This window comes from Terrapene carolina, unplaced genomic scaffold (assembly GCF_002925995.2).
Source record: "Terrapene carolina triunguis isolate 2854851 unplaced genomic scaffold, T_m_triunguis-2.0 Scaffold234, whole genome shotgun sequence".
In the NCBI taxonomy this organism is placed as follows: domain Eukaryota; kingdom Metazoa; phylum Chordata; order Testudines; family Emydidae; genus Terrapene; species Terrapene triunguis.
In genome coordinates this window covers 15504944-15528846 of record NW_020664585.1, presented here as the reverse complement: position 1 = coordinate 15528846, position 23903 = coordinate 15504944, and the positions used below count along the sequence as shown (strand labels likewise).

At 43.1% G+C, this 23903-nt stretch overlaps 1 protein-coding gene across 3 annotated transcripts in view; it reads left to right on the top strand.

The window, feature by feature from the left end:
• ZDHHC8 (zinc finger DHHC-type containing 8) overlaps nt 1–23903 on the top strand; it is a 237827-nt gene that overhangs the window by 158646 nt on the left and 55278 nt on the right. For all 3 annotated transcript variants that reach the window (XR_002907939.2, XM_024197087.3, XM_024197085.2), the window contains exons 4-10: nt 2628–2800; nt 5221–5323; nt 10013–10104; nt 12467–12599; nt 13823–13940; nt 14840–14949; nt 17929–18965. Coding sequence is in view for 2 of the 3 variants with exons in the window: in XM_024197087.3 (XP_024052855.1) it covers nt 2628–2800; nt 5221–5323; nt 10013–10104; nt 12467–12599; nt 13823–13940; nt 14840–14949; nt 17929–18965 (1766 nt within the window). In the remaining variant the exon portion in view is untranslated. The remainder of the gene's footprint in view (nt 1–2627; nt 2801–5220; nt 5324–10012; nt 10105–12466; nt 12600–13822; nt 13941–14839; nt 14950–17928; nt 18966–23903) is intronic.

Here is a 23903-nt window from a genome sequence, read left to right as displayed (position 1 = left end):
TTATATCGAGGTAGCGGTGTAGTATATTTAAACAATAACCCCAAAGTAGTGGAGTATGTTATTTGGGCCATAAACCTCTCCCAAACTCATAAATACAGTGGACTGTAACCATGGTGTTTTATTGCCACGGGAGCTACAAATTCCACTTCTTAAGGATCAGTGCTATTGTAAGGTGTATTTTTTAATTAGAATGATTTAAATCTTTAATGCATTTTAAAATGTATTCAATTGTATGATTAAAATAATGGGAATCCCTAATTGGCAATAGGCTAAAACTCACCAAGTGAATTTCAAAGTCAGCCAGAATACAATGTATGCCATATTGGGCCAAAGCCTCTTTGCCGTAATCATATGAATAGTCACAGTGGAGCTAGTCATGTGAGAGAGGCAATCTGGGGTTAGTTTATGTCATTTGCTTTATCCTTAAGAGCAGATTCCTAAATTATAGCCAGATGAAAGCTATGCTCAGCCTAATACCCATTAATAGATAGGACAACATTTCCAGTGGCCTGTCATGGGGAGAGTCAGCAAGGTGCAAGAGCTGAGGGGATATGGGGAGAAATAAATTGCTGGAAGAAGCAGGTCTTCCAGAAAGGACAGGGGCAGCCTTGACAGCCATTTTGTTGGGCTGATGTAGGCTGTTGGATGGAGCTGGCTTTTTCACTGGAAAACTGGACCATATATTCAGAGTTTTGAGTTAAAACATCAACATTGTCACTAATTCTAAATGTTGTTTAGGTGAAGCTAAATTTTGAATTGAAATTTGAAATCCTTCCCCCTACCCCTCAGTTTCTGTGTGAAAACCCCATTTTCAATAAAGGAAGTGTTGCCAGCACAAGATTGCCTGAAACTAGCTGGTGTAAATGCTTGCAATTCCATGCAGCCCTAATGTCGCCAGTGGCATCGAGGCCACAATATTCCAGGGAAGTCAGAGAGGAAAGTGGGAGGGAATCCCAGAGTAACTTCTCGTTAAAAATAAAATGGCTTGGAACCCAGAGCAAGTCAAAATGCAAGACTCCACTGCAGTGGGTTCCAGTTCTGAGGAGTTTTACTTATGCCTAGACCAGCTGAGCATTACTTGCTATTCTGATTGGCTAACAGGGAATCTCTTGCTATATAATTAAAATGTGATTGCTTACTGAGGAATACAAGCAAAGGCATTAATGGCTCATTAATCAATAAATTGCAGTCTCACGTTAAGTTGCTTATTGATTCTTGTGACGCTTATTCCCTAGTATACCTATACATTATAGTAGTGCCTGGACACAGTTATAGTAAAAAAGTCTATTGGCATTTCTGTTAGGATACTCCTTTAGGAAGAAATTGTAATTTGTATCTTTTATTTCACCTTTGGGTTGCAACGCACGATAAAAGCTCTTAGCCTAGAGACAGATTTTTTGAGCACATCTGATTTCAAACAATCTGATTCTGATTCGGAGATGTGCAAAGCGATGTACACCTTCCAAGCATTCAGGGATAGGTGCTCTTTTCTATCACATCACTTAAAAAACAAAACCAAGTGAAATATAACACTTGGTTTGACCAATTGGACCTGAAAATGAATTTGTGATAGAATAAAATTTCAGGACAAATTTTCATGGAAGTGCCCGAAGCTGAGGTTACAATATATCTTTATTTCCAAATATTTTGAGCTGCACATGTCTCTCGCACAACATATTTATAGCTAATTTACAAGTTACTTTAAAAAAAACACACTTTGCCATTAGTGGGAGGTATCTATCTAAATATAACAGTATTACAAAGAAAAGGATAAATCACTATTTGACAGGAATAAAAGGTATACTATAGTGGGTGTGAAGAGAACAGAATAGAATACCTTTGCTCACTCCAGGCTTGAGTATGCTCAGATTAACGCTGGTGTACATCAGGAATAACCCCAGTGAAGTCACCAGAGTTACAGCCATATAAAACTGGTGTTATGGAGCTTTAAAGGGGTCTATGGCCTCATTGTAAGTATCTCCTTAATCCAGCCTTGTGGCACATGTGAACTCTTGATCAGGAAAAACTGGGTGTTTCAAGTGTTTATTTTTGTAACGTCATCCAGAGTTTTTCCCCACTTATTAGCCAGATATTGCTTCCTGCCTGAGCTTTGCCAAAAAATATTTTTTCAAGAGGTCAAAACCTCAAAATAAACCCCCCTGGATCCTTACTGAACTTTTACATATATAAAGTGGGGGTGGGGGTGAAAATCTACAGTTGGCAGGGATGTTACAGGTTCAGGACACTGCAATTTATGATAATCTTACTCTGATAACTATACAATGCTACAGGAGCCAGAGAAGAAGAGAAACTGTCTTCGCCCCACAATGTGGTGTACACCTCTGTTTTATTTTTAAACCTATTGGTGTGTCTTCATCCACAGTCAGAAGAATCCCTCAGTCCCAGGAGAATCTTATAAAGAGGGTGTAGTATGTTGTTTTGTTACCTGGGCAGCCAGGCAATGTCAGGATGGAGCCAATCTGTAAAGCTCCAAACCTAATCTGATTTTACCTGAAGTTCAGGGTTTTTTTGGATGGATGTAGCACAATGGTTCACATTTATTTCTAAGACAATGTTTTTCTTTCACTGCTTGGATATTATTCCGTGTCTCTCCATCTCTTTACAAGGACTTTGACCATCACTGCCCATGGGTCAACAATTGCATAGGACGGAGGAACTACCGATATTTTTTCCTCTTCTTGCTGTCCTTAAGCACACACATGGTTGGAGTGTTCAGCTTTGGGCTGATCTATATTTTAAACCATATGGAAAAGCTGGGGGCAGCTCACACCACCATTACGTATCCTTCCTTTTAATCTTTAAGAAGTCGAGGTGCCATAAGGAAACTGTTTGTATAAGATTTGCCTTTCAGGAAATGATGGGATTGGTTCCCTTTCTCTGATACCCATGTTCTTCTGTTGTAAAACCCAAACCAATTTCTCCCCAGCATTTGCCTGACCTACGGAAGCCTTGATTGCCTCAGAAGTTGCTGCTTAGTGTCTGTATATCTCTGTCATTCAGCTGCCATAACAGAAAGCAACATACTGCTTCATTAAAATCCTCCCTTTAATTTCAGTTGGATATGGTTCTCCTACTTGTATTGTCCAAGACTGTTGGGTAATATTACTGTGTTTAAAACAATTGCTTTGCCCCAGAGGTGGTTGCATTTGAGTGGTAGCTATATATCCCTCTACATGTTTTGTAAAGTGCTTTGGGATCCTTCAGGATTAAAGATTTCTATATGGATGTCTTGGCTTATAGAAAAACATTTCCTCTTTTTTTACTTATCTGAATGAGATAAAGAGATGGAAGAAGCAGAGTTAGAAGGAGAGGGGATACCAGGTGAAGATCCACTAGCCTGTGTGGTGAGGACTTACCATAAAGCACTATATCAATTATAACATTATCTTTAATTAAGGGGATTGAAGAACAACAAAAAGAAGCTTCACAATTCTATATGAACTGGGGACCATAGTTGGAGTCTGATCCTCAGAAGTGCTGATCCCCAGTAACTCTCATTGACTCGAACGGTATAGAGCCTTTACTGAATAGTTACAACTAAAATCAGTGAATCAACATTCTGTTTGTTTTTCAGCTTCTTTTAATACTTCAAGACCCATTTAAGGGGGTGAAATAATCAAAACTGGTCTTCCCACTGCATTTAGTCAGTGGGAGCTACGGATCTTCAGAACCACTCAAGATCCAGGGCTCCTTGCTGATACTCCAAAGGTGGTTTTTCTACAGCATTCGGTGGATCTTCTGCCATAGTAGCTTCAAGGGGGGCTGCTTGACCTGGCTGCTGTGGAAGATTTGCATGACATGCTGCAGCCTGGCATTCTAGCTCTGCAGGGATCCAGACATTCTTGTCAAATGACTATTTACACCTCTTGACTCAGTAGCTTGCACTAGGCATTGTACCAAGGTTCCCAGAAGAATATACTGTAGTGTTTGAGTCAGTTCACAGCATCCTGTGCAATATAGGGAGTTTTAGTCTCATGCTAGAAAATAGTTTTATGATACTAAAAATGCCAACCAATAGTTTCTCAACATGCTAGGTGGCTGGGATGTAAAATTTAGCATTGCCAAAAAAAGAAAAGAAAAGAGACCATTAAATTATTATTTAGCTTCTGTCTCTCAAAATGCTTGGTGAAGGGACTGCTTTTTCAATGAAGAGGAAGCTGTGAACATCTGCATTTACCTGAATCTACATCACATGGGCCAGATTAGTACCTAGCGTAAACACAAGCAACTCCATTGAAGTGCTTGTAGTTACACCATCTTCCACCACATATAAATTTGGCCTAAGCCACTGGGCACTGATAATCATTGCAGGTCCCCATGCAGATTTTTGTTGAGGATCCTGCATCTTCATAGATCATGGGCTTTCACAGTGCTATATGTGCTATAAATTCCAGTGTGCATTTTAAAATGAGAGGACAGCTTGGAGAGATGCAGGAGAGAGATCACTACTCTGCTATCTTGACATTCTAGGGCATGGTCAGTCCCAGATGATTGTATTCATCTGTCTTGCAAAGGAATGGACCAGCTGACTAGCTCCTTGAAGCTACTAGAGCAGGGGGAGGCAACCTATGGCACGTGTGCCAAAGGCGGCACGCGAGCTAATTTTCAGTGGCACTCACACTACCCGGGTCCTGGCCACTGGTCCGGGGGGCTCTGCATTTTAATTTAATTTTCAGTGAAGCTTCTTAAACATTTTAAAAACCTTATTTACTTTACATACAATAGTTTAGTTATATATTATAGACTTATAGAAAGAGACCTTCTAAAAACGTTAAAATGTATTACTGGCACGTGAAACGTTAAATTAGAGTGAATGAATGAAGACTCGGCACACCACTTCTGAAAGGTTGCCGACCCTTGTACTAGAGACTGTAGAAAGAATGAAGTAAAGTAAAGTAGTAAGGGAGGCATGGGGATCTTATGGCTTCCAAATACTCAGTATTGTGTTGGACACTGAGGAGCAGATAACTTTAGGACTCACGTTAAACAAGAAACTAACAGCACTGGTAGACCGAAGTAATTTCTAGTGCTTAATTCCAAGACCTACTTCAATGTGAAATTTTAAAAAAAACCCAAGAAAGGTGGGGATTAATTACTAGATTTCTAGTTTAGGGAATTCTCTCTCCTCTTCCATTCCCCCCACTCCCAATCTCCCTTTTCCCTGTCATTGAACACAGTTTCCTTAACTCTGGGATGTAGCATGGCTGTCATGTGTGTGACTGGATTGTTCTTTATCCCAGTCATTGGTCTCACAGGTTTCCATATTGTTCTAGTGGCACGAGGGCGTACAACCAATGAGCAGGTAAGAAAACAATTCTACCTCCATGTTCCTATTAGAGGTGTGAGAGTTGAGAAGGATCCCTTTCCTAGGGGACGATAAAGAGAAGATATAGTATCTAAAGATGGGCAAAGCAGCAGCTGACCAAACCTTAACACTAACACTCAAACTGATGCTTTACCGAGGGTCTAAAAAGGTTCAGTAACTTTTCTTCTCAAATTTCTATTTGACTAAATTTTGGGCAAGCTCCCAGGCACAGAGGAATGGCACAGGCCTATGTACCACTCAAGTCCTACGTAAGTCCTCAAAGCAGGGTTTAAGTGGTGCATGGAATATTGCCAACCTCAAAAGTTCCAAACTCATGAGTCAGACTCAAAAGAATTGTCACATTTTTTAAAAAAAAGATTAAATCGCACTCTGTTCTGTCTCCTGATTTTGTTGATTCTGTCAGCTGCCCCTGCCTGCCCACAATGTGTGTAACAATGAGCAGCTTTGAGCTAGCTCATTGCCACATACACACTGATCCGAGCTCATTTTGCTGCTCCAAAACCTGTGCTGGCCAGCATCTTGTGACAAAATACCCAGTGGAACTTGAATTGCCACAAAATTATTCAAATGTGTAGAATGTGCTGCCTGCTGATGCAGGGAATCTATCAGCATCTTCCCAAAATGCCAATTAATTAATATGGTGTCTCCCCAGCCATACATTGGCACACCTAACAGTTAGCCTTGTGCCCCGCTAACGTTTGCTCCAACCCTCCAGCCCACATCATTTATGTGCCTGCACATCTGCCCTTTGTCCCCCAACACATCTCTTCTCCTCCTGCAACTCTGGAGATTCTTCACTCATACCCTCCCAGAGTGGAGACAAGGGGGCAGCTCCAGTAGGGTCCTCTATTTTATATAGATTCTAATACTGCCCTCTTCACTCCTCACTATCTTCCAAGAATGTATTAAGTAATGTGACTAACGTCTGTCACATGTGGTTCATCCTTTCTCTCAGCCTCTCCCCACATGGAGAATTGCATGTGCAGTGGAGTGTTTTGTTTTGGTAGGGGTTTGTTTGGGGGGAGGGATTCTCTTTAAACATATGTGCTGCTCTGTGTGCGTCAGAGAAGGCAGATTGATAGAGTGCACCTTTCACTTGGAGCAGAAGGTTGTACTGGTCCTTAGCTCCTGGGCAAATTTATGCCACAGTTTCAGATCAGCCCTGGAGAAAGCTTTGTCTTCTGCACAGATGAGGCTTACCTATGTGGTAGAAAGTGCCATTGTGCCCAAGGAGTGGAGTGGTTGACCATAAATTCTCATCCCAGAACTTTAGACAGTTGTTTTAGATATCCTGGGCCCTGGCTATTGAGCACCTGGAAGGTAAGGACCAAGATGTTGAACTTGATCCTATTCTATGGGAAGCCAATGCAGAGAGCAGAGGACAGGTTTGATGTGCTCGCTGTAGCCCGTGTTGCTGAGAAGATGTGCTGCACCATTCTATACTAGTTGAATGCTGACCAGACAAAGTGCTGAAGTGACAAAGGTATGAATAACTGAGACCAAGTCACTGGCTAAGAGACTCCATCACATCCTGTGGGCAGTCAGGCATGTTAGGAAACATTACTTGCAAAGCTGCTATATGATAGCTTAGCATCAGCGAGGAATCTAAACCAATTGTGGGTGTTTGCTTTCAACCAAAGGAAACTTCATAGTGTCAGTAAACTCTTTAAACTGCTTTCCTTTGCCCACCAGCATCACCTCTATCTTGTTGGGGTTAAGCTCCAACCAGCTGTTCTTCATCCATGAGCTGAACTTGTCCAAGCTCTGGGCCCTCTTGGTGGCAGTGGTATGGTCACCTGTGGTGAAGAATAGGTAGAGCTGTGTGTCAGCTTCATGCTGCTGGGAATTGAATCCATCAGACCAGCTCACCCAGTAGCTGCATGTAGACGCTGAATAGGACTAGAGAGATAATTGATCCTTATGAGACTCCACATCTGACAAGTCTAGTGGCTGAGGTGCAATAACCCATCACCACTCTTCTAGGTGACACTGCTTGTTTTTTTCTGCTTCCTCCTCCCTTCTTGTGAAAATGGTATGGCTGTTTTTTTCACACACCGTCACACCCCTTACCTGAAAACTCATGTCCCTTCTGAGGGGAGGGGGAAAATGCTTTGCTTAATGCATGTTGGGATTGGCTGTCCTTCCCCGGGGGGCTGGGAAATGGCAGCCACTCAGAGGGGGCTTTCTCCATGGCAGCCTGAAAATTGCATGAGGCCCAGAGCTTTGTGCCTCACGGCAAGCCTGTCTGCATCAGGGGCTCAAATCATGTTACAAGACTTGGTGGCATTGTGCATAGGCCTCATGCTAGCCCTCTGCACCTGGGTGAAATAGTCCTTCTGGATTTCACCCCGGCCAGAAAGAAGAAATACTAGAAAATTCTAGTCTCCTTGAATTTCCAACTAGTTTGAAACTGAAAAGTGTCAGAAATTGTTGTAGTTAAGACTCACAGCAGTTCCAGGACAATGAGGTTCAGATAAGCTTTGGATAACGCATCCAAATGTGGTATGCTTACCTGAACTGCCAAATCTCTTGAGATTCACCTATCTGTAATGGAGTTCCTATCTCTCGGTGCCATTTGCCCAAGACTAAATGTAGCTTTCATTGAATATCTCAACTTCTCTATCATGTGGACTATCCAGCCCTGATTGGAAGATGGGGTCCATGATCCATCAGGTCTTTTCCAGAGGAAGCTCATTCTAGTAATTAAAGCGTAGGACCGGGAGTGAGGTAATGTGGATTCTGTTCCTAGCTTTGGCACTGACTCACTGTGTTAAAGCATTCACTTTTCTCCTGCAGCCTCAGTACTGAATCGCTTTCCTCACTATCTGAAATAATGAACAAGCAAAATGTGCTCAGCTGCATTTGTCCCCCTTTTCTCCTGTGGTTTTTTTTTTTTTTTTTAAATAGCCAGGTAGTGCAGATTTCTGGTGTTTTGCTAGAAATTCTTGGTTACTGTGTCCATGCCAGGTTTCACTGTCTCTGATTATTCTTACTAAAGAGGGTATGATTTCGGGGTGTATAATAGTTGAGTTTACATTTTTCATGAGCTTTTGGAATGACTCAGGAACTCATTTATGGGACCAAAATAACACAAGATGTCATCTTATCACTGTATTTTTAGTTCCTGAATAGAATGAACAATACCCTTCAGTTCCACAGCACCTTCCACCTGAGGATCTCAAAGTGCTTTATACATAATTCATGTAATTGACAGTGCAGTCTGTGAGCTAAGGAAATAGTATCCTTGTATTACAAATGGGCACAGATACATGAGGTGCCTTTCTCAAGGTCTGGCATCAGGTCAGTGGCTGAGCCAGGAATACAAACCAGAGCTGCTGACTCCCAGTACTATGCTTTAGCCATCAAGCCATTCTTCCAATCTCCAGAAGAAAAGATCTCCTAGATTGGCCTTGTAAATAGGTTCCTGTTGCATTAAAAAGGCCAGCAACAAAATATGAACATCGAGACAGTGTTTGCCATTTAATCTTTACACTTGGTGCAGTGTAAGTAATTAGGGGGGTGGGATAGCTCAGGGGTTTGAGCATTGGCTTGCTAAACCCAGGGTTGTTAGTTCAATCCTTGTGGGGACCGTTGGGGATTGGTCCTGCTTTGAGCAGGGGGTTGGACTAGATGACCTCCTGAGGTCCCTTCTAACCCTGATATTCTATTCTAAATTTACAGCAGTTATATGGTGCTCCCTGTACTATACCATGACTAAAAAGTGTTACTTGCAAATGGCAATTCTAATTATTTTAATGGCAACCACTGTATTGAAGGATTTGGCTTTACTGAGATTTACCCAAGTATGACAATTTTTACCTTTTTGGCTTCCCACGCTGTGCAACGATGGTATGACTGCATACCCTCTATAACTAGAGCCCTGCAAATACACAGATATCCGCAGATCATTTTTGCGGATCGGATGCGGATATCAATTGTGTATCCGCTCAGGGCTCTTATCTATAAGGCTAGAATGACCCTTATCATGAAACTCTGTCCCAGGCACACATAGTTTTAAATGAATCCCACCAGTCTAGAGGGGTTTAACTATTAGGAAAATAGCTAATTCCCAGGCAGATGTTATAATTCCATAACTGCCCATTATGGGCTTCCTGGCACCTTCCAGATAAGCATTAGGATTGGCCACTGCTGGAAATGGAATGCTGATCTAGATGAACCATTGGTCTTATCTAATATTAGGAACATAGGAAGGGACATGTCTGTGGGATTTAGGAGCTACTAGAGTATGTCTTGCCAGGGCAGAGGAAAGGGAAGCAGGCCAGATCAGGCAGCCAGGTTGAGGGCAGACTGCGGACTCTGGAACAGGAAGAATATAGGGAGATGGAGCTGGTGCCTGTGTATTGCAGACAGGAAGCCTCGAGTTCTCTGGACTTTGGGGCGGGGGCCTTTAGCCTACATGCAGATGGTAGCATAAAGGGGAAGTGTGGGCTTAGGAAATTGTGTTAAGGTTTCTTATGTTGTCGGGGCTGGCAGAGCGAGGGAGCAGCACTTACAAGAAAGAATCACCTCCAGTTGGGGAAAGTGAAGCGTGATGGATATGCAGATTCCAGCGAGGACTGGAATACTCATTCTTGGGGTTCTAAGTGTTAACGGGTGCCTCTTCCACATTTCGAGCGTTGATCACTGCAATGAATATTTTTCCAGGTGACGGGTAAGTTCCGTGGGGGGGTGAATCCTTTCACTCGAGGATGCTGTGGTAACGTGGAACACGTGCTCTGCAGCCCTCTGGCTCCCAGGTAAGGAAGAATGTTATTCTTAAACTTGGGTCACAAGCAGGGCCGGTGCTACCATTAAGGCGAACTAGGCGGTTGCCTAGGGCGCCAAGATTTGGGAGCGCCAAAAAGCGGTGCCCCCAATTTTTTTTTTACAGCGTTCCTCCCGGTCGCTGCTCCACTTCTCCCACCTCCCAGGCTTGCGGCACCAATCATCTGTTTGGCGCCACAAGCCTGGGAGGGGAGGAGAATTAGAGCAGGGGCAGCGTGCTTGGGGAGGAGGCGGAGCAGAGGTGAGCTGGGGTGGGGAGCTGCCACAGGGGGGGCGCCTCAGGGCAGAGCGGGGGGGAGCTGCCGCGGGGGGGGCGCCTCAGGGCGGAGGGGGGGCGGGGAGCTGCTGCAGGGCGGGGGGGGGGGGGCGCAAGGTGGAAGTTTCGCCTAGGGCGCGAAACTTCCTTGCACCGGCACTGGTCACAAGGTAAACAAAACGTAATGTTCTGAGCCACCCTAGAGTCTGGCCCCATTCATCCCCACTAGTAGTATCTGCTGAGGAGAGGTACGGTATGTCAAGACATTGGCAGAGCTGAGGGGAAGCTTGTACAGTGCCTGCACTTTGCACGGCTCTTAGTCTTGCCATTCTCATTTAACATAATTCACAATCTTCACTCCCAAACCAAGTATTTATGGTTAGCAGGCCATATCATATCGACAGCTTTTTCTATTTACTGAGCCATTTTATAATAAGACTAGTTTAAAAAAAAAATTGGGATTGATAGCCTATTCCTGCTCCCTGCTTTTCTCTAACATGGCTTCATTAAGTTGCTTATCCAGTGAAATTCAATAACTGGACAGATCCGTGTCAGCTGTAATCTTCCTAACGCAACATATTTTCTGCGTGGTACACTGCCCTCCCAAGTACACATTAAAGATTCTAGTCACTGCTGGAAAGAAATGAAGTATCTAAAACCAACCTTTTGCCCCTTAGGTTTATAATTAATTCAAGGCAGCTGTAGCTTTCAATCTCACAGACACCTTTCATCATCATAAAACAGATGATTTCCCACCTGGTGCTACGGTTTGCAATTTTGGATTTTATTTATGGTTCCCTACTTTTCAGCAGATATTTGTCCCTGTGCCCTTTGAAACAATGGTCATGAACATTAATGTTGCTATAGAACAGAAAAGATTGAACATAGATGTCCAAAGTTCTGAGCTGTCCAGCAGAAACTCACATCCTTTTAATTGTAGAGGGAGTGGGCTGAATGTACTTTTCAAGGTGCTGAGCTGTCCCAACCCACACGCACTATTATCTCTAGTATGTCTTTTTTCTTGATTAGACAGCAAGCAAAGCTTAGCAGGCTATTCTTAGTGTTAAAGTGGTAGCACTGGAAGTGGAATCTAAATTTCTTGAACTGACCAAATCATGAGCACTTGAATTAGGTCAAGCGACTTTAGGAGAGCAGGATGTTAAAACCGATTAGGCACCTAAACTGGACAGTCATTTTTCCTTTGCAGTCTCTTTGGTAGGATAGAGTGTTGAGTAGTATCTTCACTTTTAAAATGCCATTGCTGTACTCAGAATTTTAGGAAATATCGTCCTAGTGTTTTATCAAGGCCCATTCAAACTGTCACATATCTTCTCCCTCATAAACCTGTGGAAATCACCAAGCAAACCATCACTGCTGAGGTGTCCTGTCCACTGTCCAAATTAGAAGAAGCTAATGCAGATATTTTGATCTCATGTCACTGGGTATCATATGGTGGTGCGGTCTCCTTTAAGTTTATCAAATTGTTTTACCTCCATTTATCGGTCCCCAAGCAGTGAAAAATTCTAACACTTTTCAACCAACTCCCAGGAATGCTCCTTTCACAATAAAATTTGGGGGTTTGGGGGAGAAGAGTGATGTGGAGAGATCCACCAGCTCAAAATCATTCCTGTGTTCCAATTTTATCATCCCTAGAAAGGGTCTAACTTTCCCACATCTCCTAATATAACTAAACTCTTCTAGGTGCTGATAAACCAAGTCCTCTTCCAAAACACAATTGGCATGGCACATTACTACTCATGTCTCCTATAGATCTGGCAAAATCCAGGGGAAATGCTTTTACTGGTTGTGTGGCTGTGTGCTACCCTCTTGCCCCTCCTCACCTGAACAGCATTGGAGACCAGTGTATAAAAATTGCAGGGTTTTTTATTGGTGGCATCTCCTATTCAGCTCCTGATTCACTTTAATCTTTGTACCTGCTGGGCAAGCATCCACTGAGATAAATGTCCTTTACTCATATAGATTTCGCCAGATCTCTTAAATCATACACTGCAAACATAGGGTTTTTCTTGTCTGCATGCCTAGGGTTTTTTAACAATTATTATTGAATACTCAATCAGGTACATTGTTGAGCCAAAGAAAAAGCAGGCTGTGAGTGTGAAGCCTCCTTTCTTCAGACCAGATCTATCCGAGCGACAGATCACAGTGAAGATAAGTGACAATGGGATCCAAGCCAATCTTAACCGAAGCAAGGTAAAGCAGCCTTCAATACCCTCTGTCTACGAGTACGACTTGAAAACCAGTACTAGGTTGAAAATAACTTTTGTTATTGGGATGCTCTTAGAGGTAATACACCTCTGCAGGAACATGAAGGAAGTCAAGTATTCTTCCCTGCATTTTGAAAGTAAATTAGGAATAATAGTGCCAAGAGCTGTTGACTCCTTGAAGCTCCTCCTATAGCACTCTAATGGGAGAGCAAGAGAAGGGTGAGTATTGGGTGAGTAGGGATAGCTTAGTGGTTTGAGCATTGGTCTGCTTAAACTCAGGGTTGTGAGTTCAATCCTTGAGGGGGGGCCGCTTAGGGATCTGGGGCAAATTCAGTGCTTGGTCCTGCTAGTGAAGGCAGGGGGCTGGACTCAATGACCTTTTAAGGTCCGTTCTAGGAGATAGGATATTGCCATTAATTTATTTATTGGTTCTTTATGGGAGTTAGTTAAGAGTTGGCACAGGTCTTTTCACTTCCTGGCCCTTGTTCTGGGTTTTTGTTTTGTGTGTGTGTTTTTTTTAATTAATCCACCATATTGTGCTGATCGCAGGAGTTCCGGCCCCATTAGGTGACCTGGCTTACTTGAGCTAAGCAATGAGCCTCAAAACCTTCAGCAAGCACTGTGGTCCAGTGCATAGGGCATAGGACTAGCACCCAGGAGAATTGGAGTCTATTCCTAGCTCTGGCAGTGCAACCTTTGCAGATGATTCTACATCTTGGTATCTAACTCTCTATTTGTATATAAAGGGAATAATGATGCTTTTACCTTAGTAAAGTGCTGCAAGATTTATGGTGCTAAGCGTTATAGACATTAGAAATTATCTCTCAAGCTTTATGTAGAGAACTCCTGGAATGGCCTTCTTGGTAATAAAGGAACATTAGTTCCTGAGGGCTTCTCTGCACAGGGAAATGCCGACAATGGCATGCTATGTGTTAACGAACATGAGGTTAAACGTGATCTGTCACTCTGTGTAGATAAGGACTGTTAGATTTAAAATCAGGTCAATTGATTGTGGTTAAACTAGGTTTTAGACATAACAGGCCTATGTACATAGAGTGCTAGATTGTGTTTATCCCCATGTTCGTTAACACATAGTATAGCACTCTGGCATTTCCCAGTGTAGACAAGTCTTTAGAATCTATAATACTTTAGCACATGTTGTTATCTAAACCACTTGAGGGAAATGATTGATTCCATGGTTATTTTCAGTCTAAAGTTAGCCTGGAAGGTCTGGAGGATAAAACCATGGACATTCAGCCACCTCTGCCTCCCAAAGGAGATCTCAGCAAGTACTCTGAACTAAAGGGGCAGCTGGGAACCAGTGAAGGTATAGTAGCCTGATCAATACTTTATTTTTGATGCTATGAAAATATTTTGGTGTCAATGGGCTTTCATCGTTCTTCCAGAACCTTCATGGAATGTGGATTTCTTTGTGCTTTTGAGGAAGCTCTTAATTCTCTTAATTCTTAATTTGAGAGAGGATTTGATATAAGTATAGAATTCACTGCAGACAGTAAGAGGAAAACACTGCACTTATTTCAGAATATATCACTTTGATACTGGGTAGGCAAGTGTGTGTGTTTGCATTTCAGCTGGGATGAGATCTAGCAAAGGACCTGGCAGAGGTTCATTTGGAATTCCAGAAAGAGGGTTGTTTGGCTTTACAGTAGAGATAAACCCCTCGACTCAGAACTTGGATCTGGATCTGACCTCTCCCAGAACCCAAAGTGTTCTAGTCCAGGTCTATGGTTAGGCCAAAGGAGGCAGCTTAGAAGTTCAGATCCTGATCCTAACTTTTTCGATCCAAACACTCCTGAATGCGGGGGTATTTAGTTTGGACCCAACTGTATTTTGCAATTGGGGGAAGATGTAAGTTGGCAACTCTGGCTTTAGCTACCAAGGACCTATTATGTCTTATGTTTTTCTTGTTTTATTTAGATTGTAAGCTCTGTGGGCCACAGGATGTGTCACGTATAAGTGTCCAATCCTGCAACGAGTTACAGCCATGCATGTAGCTACTTCCATGTGGAGTTCCATTGACTTCAGTGGGACTCTGCGCATGAGTACAGACACACAGAGTTTTAACCCTTTGCAGGACTGGAGCTCAATTTGTAAATTGCCATGTATATTTATGGGGTTTATATACAATTCTGTAATCATATTTATTAACGTGCCATTTTAGACATACTGTTCATGTCCACGGTCTGTTGATATTTGTTTTTCCAGAGAGTGGTCTTTCACCTAAATTGATCAGTCCCCCCACTCCTGCTATGTATAAGTATCGACCAGCTTTCAGCAACAATCCCAAAGTCCACTACCACGCTGCGGCTGAGCAGGTGAGCATGTCACAATGGTTGAGAAGAACCTGTTCCAAACAAGCAGTAGGCTACTTCAACCTGATGGTGAACTCACCTCCAGGCTTTTGTGAATGTTCCAGCACAGAAGTCAATATTTGTACAGGTTGGTGTTTCACACACGGAATGTACAGTACTTTCTGTGTGAAACCACCTTTTTTTTTTCAGTACTATAGTAATTATCATGATGCCCTACTGAAAAATGTGCCCAGTTGCTTTACCAAATTTTGGACCTGATCCTGAGAACTCTCAACTCCCATCAGCTTCAACGGACATGAAAGCCAGTTCCCATTCATGTCAATAGTAGTTTGTGTCTGCTTGTGTCCTTTAGGCCAACAGATGACGTGCTCTGGTGATGCCTGAGCATGTAAGCTCACAAAGCAAAAAAGAGCTTTAAAAGAATTCCTTGTGGGTATATATTGTTGTTAAAATGAATATAAGATTATGTACATTTGAACGGCTTTAACACACTTTTAGCGCTTGGGTTACAGTTTTTAAAAAATGACCCTTTATTTTATCTGTTAACAGAAAAAAAAATTAAGGTCATAACAGTTAAATGGACACACTGTCCTGGAAAATAGGCTCAGAAGTTACCGGTTTGTTCTATCATGTATGTTGGCAAAATCCATGCAAATGTTTATATGTGGATGGATATTTCCCCTTAAACAAATACCCCCATGCTATTTCCTTAAAATTAATTTCAGCAGCAACTCCATCTTCCACCCTACAGTAACATCCAGGGTATACCTGAAATCAAGGAAATGACTGTAGTAGAGGTATGAAATAGAAGTCAGATTCAAGCTTCCAAGAGGTTGTTCTAAATGGCAGTGATGGAGATAGGGGCAAAGGGCGGCTTTGGCAATGTCCTTTTAACTTTGAAAATGAAGGCTGTGCCTGCTCATTCTAGATATCACTGATTCTTCGCCAGCTTTAAAAACTTAAGGTTTTAGTCTTACTGCATGATCTGCTTATAAATCATGCATTCCAGATCTGTCCCCAGAATGAGGCAGAAATTGCCTTGTGAAAGGGAGCATTTCAGAACGTGAATACTGCACCAAGCTGGCTGTATCAAAATCTTATTATCTCATCTTCACTTTATTACTCAACAAATGGCTTGCCAGCGAGTTCCAAATATATTTACAGGCATCAGCTAGTGCTTAACCTGAAATTTTGATGTGTGCAAGCAGGGTAGTACAGTACAGACAGTATTCCAGGTCCAGATGCAGTGCCTGACATAACCTCCAATGGATGAACCTTTTTCTCCATTTGGGATGTGCTGCAATATAGATTCTAATGAGACCAGGGGAGTGGGGGGTTCTGGTAATTGGGTATAGCATCTTTAAACTGCTAGGTTTCTGGTTCAAATCTAGCCTAAGATGACAAAGTCACCTTAGGCTGACTGACCTGTGTCAAATGAGGTTAGTGGTCTTTGTAGTAGACAAGTGGCCACATCACAGAAACTGGTACCAACTGGCAATCTTGCTGGCAGTTTTAGAGGACTGAGTAGATATGGTGACCAAGCCACATCTAGGGGGTTGGGCGTAATTGTCCTCTCGCTTCAGGCTTGAAGTACAGTGGCGGACTGGTGTGAAGAAGATTGTTCTGCTACTTCTGAGCTGTACCTGGTCTTCAGCCTGTCAATCTAGCACCATTCATGAGCAATAAAAACAAATGGTGGGAGGGAGAGCAGAATAACCAGTGGGGGGAAATAGGCCAACCACTTGCATCATTTCTTCCCCATTAAGCAGAGTCCATCATTCCCTTTTCCAGAGAAGAATCCAGTCTATTTCCATGGTGGAGGAAGGTAGAGAACTATCGTGCACATTCTCTATCTTCCAGCTCAAAGACACAACCTTGAAGTAAAAATGAATATAAAAGCACCCTTTTGTCAGTTATGCTTTTTTTGTATTTTTTCCTTTTAAAAAAAAAACTGAAAGGAGAAAATACGAGCGGTATTGATTGCTTTTCTGATTAAATAAGCATTCACTAATCATTCTTTTTTTTTTGCAGAGTTCCAATAACCAATTCATTGTCAGTTATGGTGAAACCTGTCATAAGGGACCAGCCAAAATCAGTTGTTTAGCAGAGAATGGCCTTTAAGTAAAGTTTGAACAAAACTAGAGGCAATCTTGCATATACTTTAAAGTGGATGCTTACAACAGAGGGGTTTTCTTCATGGTTTCGATGTATATAAATAAAACACGGGGTTTACATTTCCTTGTCTGAGATAGAACTCTCTCCCCACACAGCGCATGAAATGGGAAAAACTCCTTCACCTCTGCATCAAAGCCACAACTTTTGAAAGTGACCTTTGACTGAGGGTGGCTCAGTTTGTGGCCTCTCAACTTCAACGAGCTTTGGCCTATATTTCAGAATCATTCAGCACTTGTCACATCGTTCGATGTCAGTAGGAACCTGGGGATGCTCCGGACCATTAAAAAGTTAGCCCAAAGTGGGTGTGGCTGGGCTTTCCGAAATGGAGGCTCCAGAAACTGGAAGCTACTCTTGGAAAATTTTATTTCTAATCTGTAGGGACAAAGTTTTCCAAGGTCAATGTTGTCCAGTCAAAATCTGACCTACTTTGACAGGGGTTTGGTCTGAAAGGGGTGTTCACCTCTGTTTGCAAAGGGCTTTGTTGCAACTGTCAGTGTTCGCTCCTCGGCATATTTATTACGATCAGTAATACTTACCATGTACCAAATATGAGTTAACCCTTCTCACCTCTGAGGTAAATTATTATCACTGTGTTGCAGGTGAGGAATCTGATGCACAGAAGTTAAGTGACGCTTCCAAACATATAGAATGAATCTGTATCAGATCTGGGCTTAGAATTTGAGATAACCTGATTCCCAGCTCTGTTCTCACTATGCACTTCTCACTCACCAGGAGAAACAAATCAGTGCAGTGTGCTGTGTTCTGTCATAGGGTGCCTTCCCTTTCTCATACTCATCTCTGTTTTAGATCACCATGCAGGAGGGACACAAGCAAGGAGTTTTGATTGAAGAGAACAACCGGAGTCTTGATTATCAATCAGAGCCCAACCTGGACATCCCGAACTACAGGAAGAGCTCACTTCACAAGACTTATCAGTCCTCCCCACTCCAGATAGACTCCTTCGCCGTCAATTCGCGATCCCTGAGCTTGAAGTCTGCCAGCAGGAGAGGGACAGACAAAGTGCCGCTGCATCCAATAAAATCAGAAGGAGCTGCTTCCACCCCCTACAAAAGCATCTTTTCCCCCAACTCCCTATCAAACAGAAATGGAAGTCTGTCTTATGACAGTTTGCTAAACTCCATGTCCCCCTCCGGGAGGAAATGCATAGCCCATTCTGCTGTTGGCTCCGTGGGGTACCATTCGCCATATTTGTCAGCCAAAATGTGCCACCTACGGGGGAGCGAGCTGCAGCGCCAGGCTCCACAGAGTTTCAGCCCAGTGCTGGGGGGCCCAGCACCGCACCAGCGGGACCCCTCTCCCGTCCGTTACGACAACCTTTCAAAAACCATCATGGCATCCATCCAGGAGAGGAAAGAAATGGAAGAGAGGGAGAAGCTCCTCCTCTCACACCCGGATTCGGTGTTTGCAGACTCGGGTGTGTATGACACCCCTAGCTCTTACAGCCTTCAACAAGTCAGCGCGCTGTCTGAAGACCCTCGCAGCATGGTGATGAGATATGGCTCCAGAGACAATTTGATGACTGCGACCAGTTTTAGCACAAGGAACCCTATACTGCAGTCCTCTGTGTCTTCCCTCTCAAGTGCAATGGCCAGGGCACCAAGGACTTCCACAACTTCCCTTCAAGCCGATTTAGCCAATAACAATGTCCAGTCCCATCAGGCACTACAGGCCAGGGTGAGCAATGGCTCCTACAAGTCACCAGGCCATCAGGTCCCATCATCCCCTACAGGGATGCCTAGGTCACCCTCTTACGGAGGTCCGAAGGCTGTCTCATTTGTTAACACTGTGGAAATAACGGAGGTGCAATCTGTGGGAGCTCAAAGGTATGGATTGCTTAAATAGCTTGTAAGTAACAAGGTCGTGCTTGCAGGCGAGTACAATAGCAGTTATTAATTGTCAGGACCCAGCTTACTTGTTTGCTTAAAAAATAGCAGGCATTGTGATGTGCGTGGGTAGCTCTTTAGTTCTGGGTCTCATAACAACCTTATCATCACTGAACATTTGTTCATTTGTTGTTACTCAGGCTGTAGGTTGTAATAAGGAGTTTCAGTAGGCTGAAGTGCTTCGTTAAAGGCCTTCCTCTTTTTCTTGATAACATGTTCCAGTAATGGTGGAGTATTGACTCTAACATTTTATACAAATGATTGAGCTTGTAAAACACCTTTTGGTGAAAGAAGAGTTTAAATTTTATAATGTGAAATGTCTTGATGATTAAATGAAGTTGTAAAGTTCTTACAGAGTTAGGCATAAACAAGCATTTAATTGAACGAATTAGGTACTTAATTGAATGAATTAGATAATTAATTTAAAGTTATGGGGCTGATTCTGCCACTCATAACTACGCTGAGTATTGCCTTCTACTTTAGGACTGCTGGCAGCACAAAGTGTTACTCATTGTGAGTAAGGATTGTAAAATCTGGCTCTTAATGATTATTCTGGGTGCCCAGTAATGTGAAATAGGCGATTAAAGAGCACTGGTCAATTAGCATCTACCCACACCTTGCTGTATTCTTCCTGGCATAAGGAAAGAAAAATTCTGTGTGAAAACTTATTTATTTTATTATTTACATATGTTACGGTTATACTTTTAGCTATATCCCATAAATTATTTGGATTGTCCATAAATAGAGAAAGTGTTTCCTCCCCAAAGCCATTCCTCTTTTAATTCAAAAAATATTTTCCTCTTGATTTACTGAACTGTTAATTCTCAGTTCATTCCTCTTTTCACAAATGGATTGTTCATGATTAAGGCTGCGAGTCTGTCACGGAGGTCACGGAAGTCACGTATTCCGTGACTTTCTGGGACCTCCGTGACTTCTGCAGCGTCTGATGCGTCTGGCACGGAGGCCGCCCGAGCAGCGCGGACAGCCCCTGGGCCAGCCACACCAGCTGCTGCTGGAGCAGTGTCGGGCCATGCTGCCTCCCCTCCCCAACAGCAGCAGGGGTCTCGGGCCACCATGCCCTCCTGCCCCCCTCAGCAGCAGTGGGGGTCCTAGGCCGCGCGCCGTCACCCATCGCACCCCAGCAGCAGCAAGGGTCCAGGGTCGTGCGCTGCTGTCCGCCCTCCCCCCCCCCGCAACAGCGGGGGTCCTGGGCCATGCGCCGCCGCTCCCCCAGAGCACCCATGATGCCCCCAGACCCCCTCCCTCTCGAGCACCCAAGCCTCCCCCACCCAAATCACCCACAGCGCCCTCAGCCGCCCCAATCCCAGAGCACCCAAGATTTAGTCAGGGGTATATAGTACAAGTCATGGACAGGCCACTGGCCCATGAATTTTTGTTTACTGCCCGTGACCTGTCCATGACTTTTACTAAAAATACCCATGACTAAAACGTAGCCTTATTCATGAAGGTGGGTGCAGTGATTGATTGGGCCAGTGAGGTCCAAGCAGTGATATTAAACTCCTATAGCAGTGCGACTCTTCATTCAAGTCAGATAATTTGCCCAAACCGTTTTGTAAAATCTGGTTTGCATGTGTAGTAATTTAAAATTAGATTGTTTTATACTGCTTGTATGAGATATTGGATACAGATGTTGGTCTTGTTACTCTTCTAACCTTTAGTGGAGATACTGGTCTGTTTCTATGTAAAAGTATGTTTTCATTTGAAAACAGACTAGGTGAAATTAGCCTTCCTTCACTTTCTTAGTAGAGATGATTTAACAAATAATGGAATAAATTAATCTAGATTGTTCTGAATTGGGGCATATCACTGAACAGATTATTGATTGAATTTCCTCACATGTGTTTATTTGAACATATTTGAGCTTTTTGGAGAAGTCTTTTAAAAATATGGCTTGACTATAAACAGCTGATAACCTCTTTTTATTGTTGTGATTAGTCAGATAACTCACATGATATTGTTTCTGTTTCCTGATTGGTTGACTATGCGAGCACTTGCATGTGAGAATTGATAATTTGGCTTCCTTGAATACTTGCAGTTATCACTTTGAAATCTGCTTTCTGCAAACATCTTTGCCAGTAAATCTATTGTACAAATGCTCCCCCAAAAGGAAAGAATAAGAGGCAAGGAGCATGGCAAAGAGTGAGTTTCTTTAAAAATACCAAGTAAATGCTGTTTTAATAAATAAATAAATCCCCTCTTTTTTGCCCATCACAACTGTCACCTCATGATGAGTTTCAGCAGAAAGACCCAGAAATGAACAGCCCTGTAGCCCGAATTAATTTCACCATGGAGGTGGTCCCTGTAAAACAGAATTGAGGCTAGCCGGCAGGCGGCATCTGGGAAGCTTGTAGCACCACTTCCCATGCGATAATGGTTCTACAGAAGAATGGAGGGTTTCAGTTTGGGGCTTGATATGAATAAGAGCATGGATAACTGGTATCTGAGCAGTTTCCTGAAAGGCTAGCATCAGTCACGGGTGGTTCTCTCTCTTCCTTGGGGAAAATATGCACCTCGAGTTTGAAGGTCTGAAAAGACTTCACAATACACAGCCCATACTGTAATCACTTCAGCTGAGTGCATGATGGAAGGATCTAATTCAGTGCGTCAGGGAAGTACATCTTTTTTCCATACCTGATGCTTTGTGCACTCTGTCATGCCCTCTGGTTAGTTTCCAGATTACACAATCCAGCACTAATTTAAAGAAAGCCATTGAAACAGTGCAGAAACATTACTGCCCTTGCCCTAAAATCCAGTGTTAGAAAGTTTCTCCAAAGCCTATTAGTGGATTGTAGTTGTTAAAATGATTTTCTCAGTGGTAGAATAGTGAACATTCAGCAAGAAGACACTTCTGTCCTTTTCTCTTCTTTTCATATATGTTAAACTAATGGGTTTATTTTAGTAAGAGGAACTGTCTGTTTTCCCTTCCAAGTCTGCCCTCAGTTTGAGCCCCAAAGATGCCAATTGCTGCTATGGTAATTAGTATAAGGGGTGGAGAGGGAAGATGCTGATACAACAGCTGTTTGCATCACATTGGTCTCTGTCTCTTGTTGATCACACAGCTGTCACCTTAGGGGCAAGTGGTATAGTGTCTGTAAATTCACCCCAGTCAGATCTCTGCAGTTTTCAGAAATGCTAAGTGCAGTACAAGTGGCCTGACTAATTTTTTTTCCCAAATAGGTTGCGCACCCATAACTTCCATTTGAGGTTAAAGGGAGTTACAGGTACTCAGCACATCTGAAAATGAGTCATTTCCATTTAGGTGTCTAGATGGTGCCCAAAGTCAAGCATAAAAATCAATACATTTGAAACTTTTAGCCTACAAGAGTCAAGCTGCAGCAGGAGTTCTGCGCTGGTAACTCTGCATACATCTAGTGCTCTACCTCCCATGACAGCAGCACTGCAGATGCTAATGCCCCTCCTCCACTTTCTCCCAACTCCTGTCTCTCATGTTTCATGAAGGAGATCCTCAGACCCCTTATGCTACATGATAAGAAGAAACTGGACTATTGAGATCAAATTCAGTGCTGATTTAGGCCCTGTGTAATCCCTTGGATTTCAGTAAGATTGAGCATGGTGTAAATCAATGCAGAATTTCGTTTTTAAGTAGTTTGCACTAAAGTTGGGAATACAGCTTTTGGGGAGCAAGAGATTCAGATGCTGACAAGCAACTTTAAGGAAAACACATACCAGGAACATCCCTGATTTTCCCTTAGGAAGCAGCTGCTTTATGTACCACCGAGAACCCACATATTGGGAGGAGGTTCTCTGGCCAGTATAGGACTGGAGTAACTGTTCTATGCTGGTCCCCTCCTCCATTTTTATTATTGCAGTAGCACTTAGAGGCCCAGGGCCCCATTGTGATAGGCACTGTTCAAACAACACAAGAAACATGTCTGGAATGTACTGCACTCCTGCTATTATTCTCTGCCAGTGAAATTGCCCACAAAGGGTCAGTCAATACAAGTCAGTCCATTTTAGAGCAACCGTAGGGCATTAATTGCATCATAAGGTCAGGGCCAGAATCAGGGCAGTGCAAAGATGGCTTAAAGCTATGCCTAGAAAAGAAGGAATGAAGAATCCAGCCTATTCTGCCTTATACTTGGCTTTCCTCTAACATACTGCTGGTTCAGCAGGAGATACTGATAGAAAGTGCCCAGTGATACTGAGTGGAGGAAGAGGGAGCAACTGGGAATTACTGAGCTAAAATCTATCAAGGGACTTAGATCAGAGAAATTAAGTTCTCAGGAAATACATGATCTTGTGCAGAATCTGCACGTGAGCACTTCATGTTCCCTCTATTTTCCTTGAACCATTTCATTTCCTCTGGGGCTGTGCTCCACTGAGCAGGTGAAGACTTTTGTGTTTACTTTTTACAGAAGATCAGGGACACTGGCCTTTAAATCACCACACAAAAACTGGTTTCTGGAGCTAGTTTTCTTGATCAAGACAAACAAATCCCAAGTGACATGCTATAAAGAATTACAGGCTAAAATCTGGCTTCAGTCACCTAATATCCCTTGCTTTAGCTGTATTAACTATAGCCTTTGTTTACAGAAAATCCAAGATCAACATCTGTACATAGATCTTGTCTACACTGGAGAAATTTGGCTGCTCATCCTATTTCTCCAACAAACCCTGTCCTACCAGTTTGCATTCCTGGCCATGGGTGTAGATTTCGGAGGGCAGTGCCACTCCCCCCCCAACTGCAAGCCTCAAGCAGGCACAGAATTTGCTCCTCTACACGTGGGCCCATTGGCGTGACTGGAGCTGCCCCACTCCCACAAATATAGAAATATAGAGACTACACTTATGCTCCTGGCCCTGCCCCAAAAGCAGCGCCCCACCGACGGAACTTCA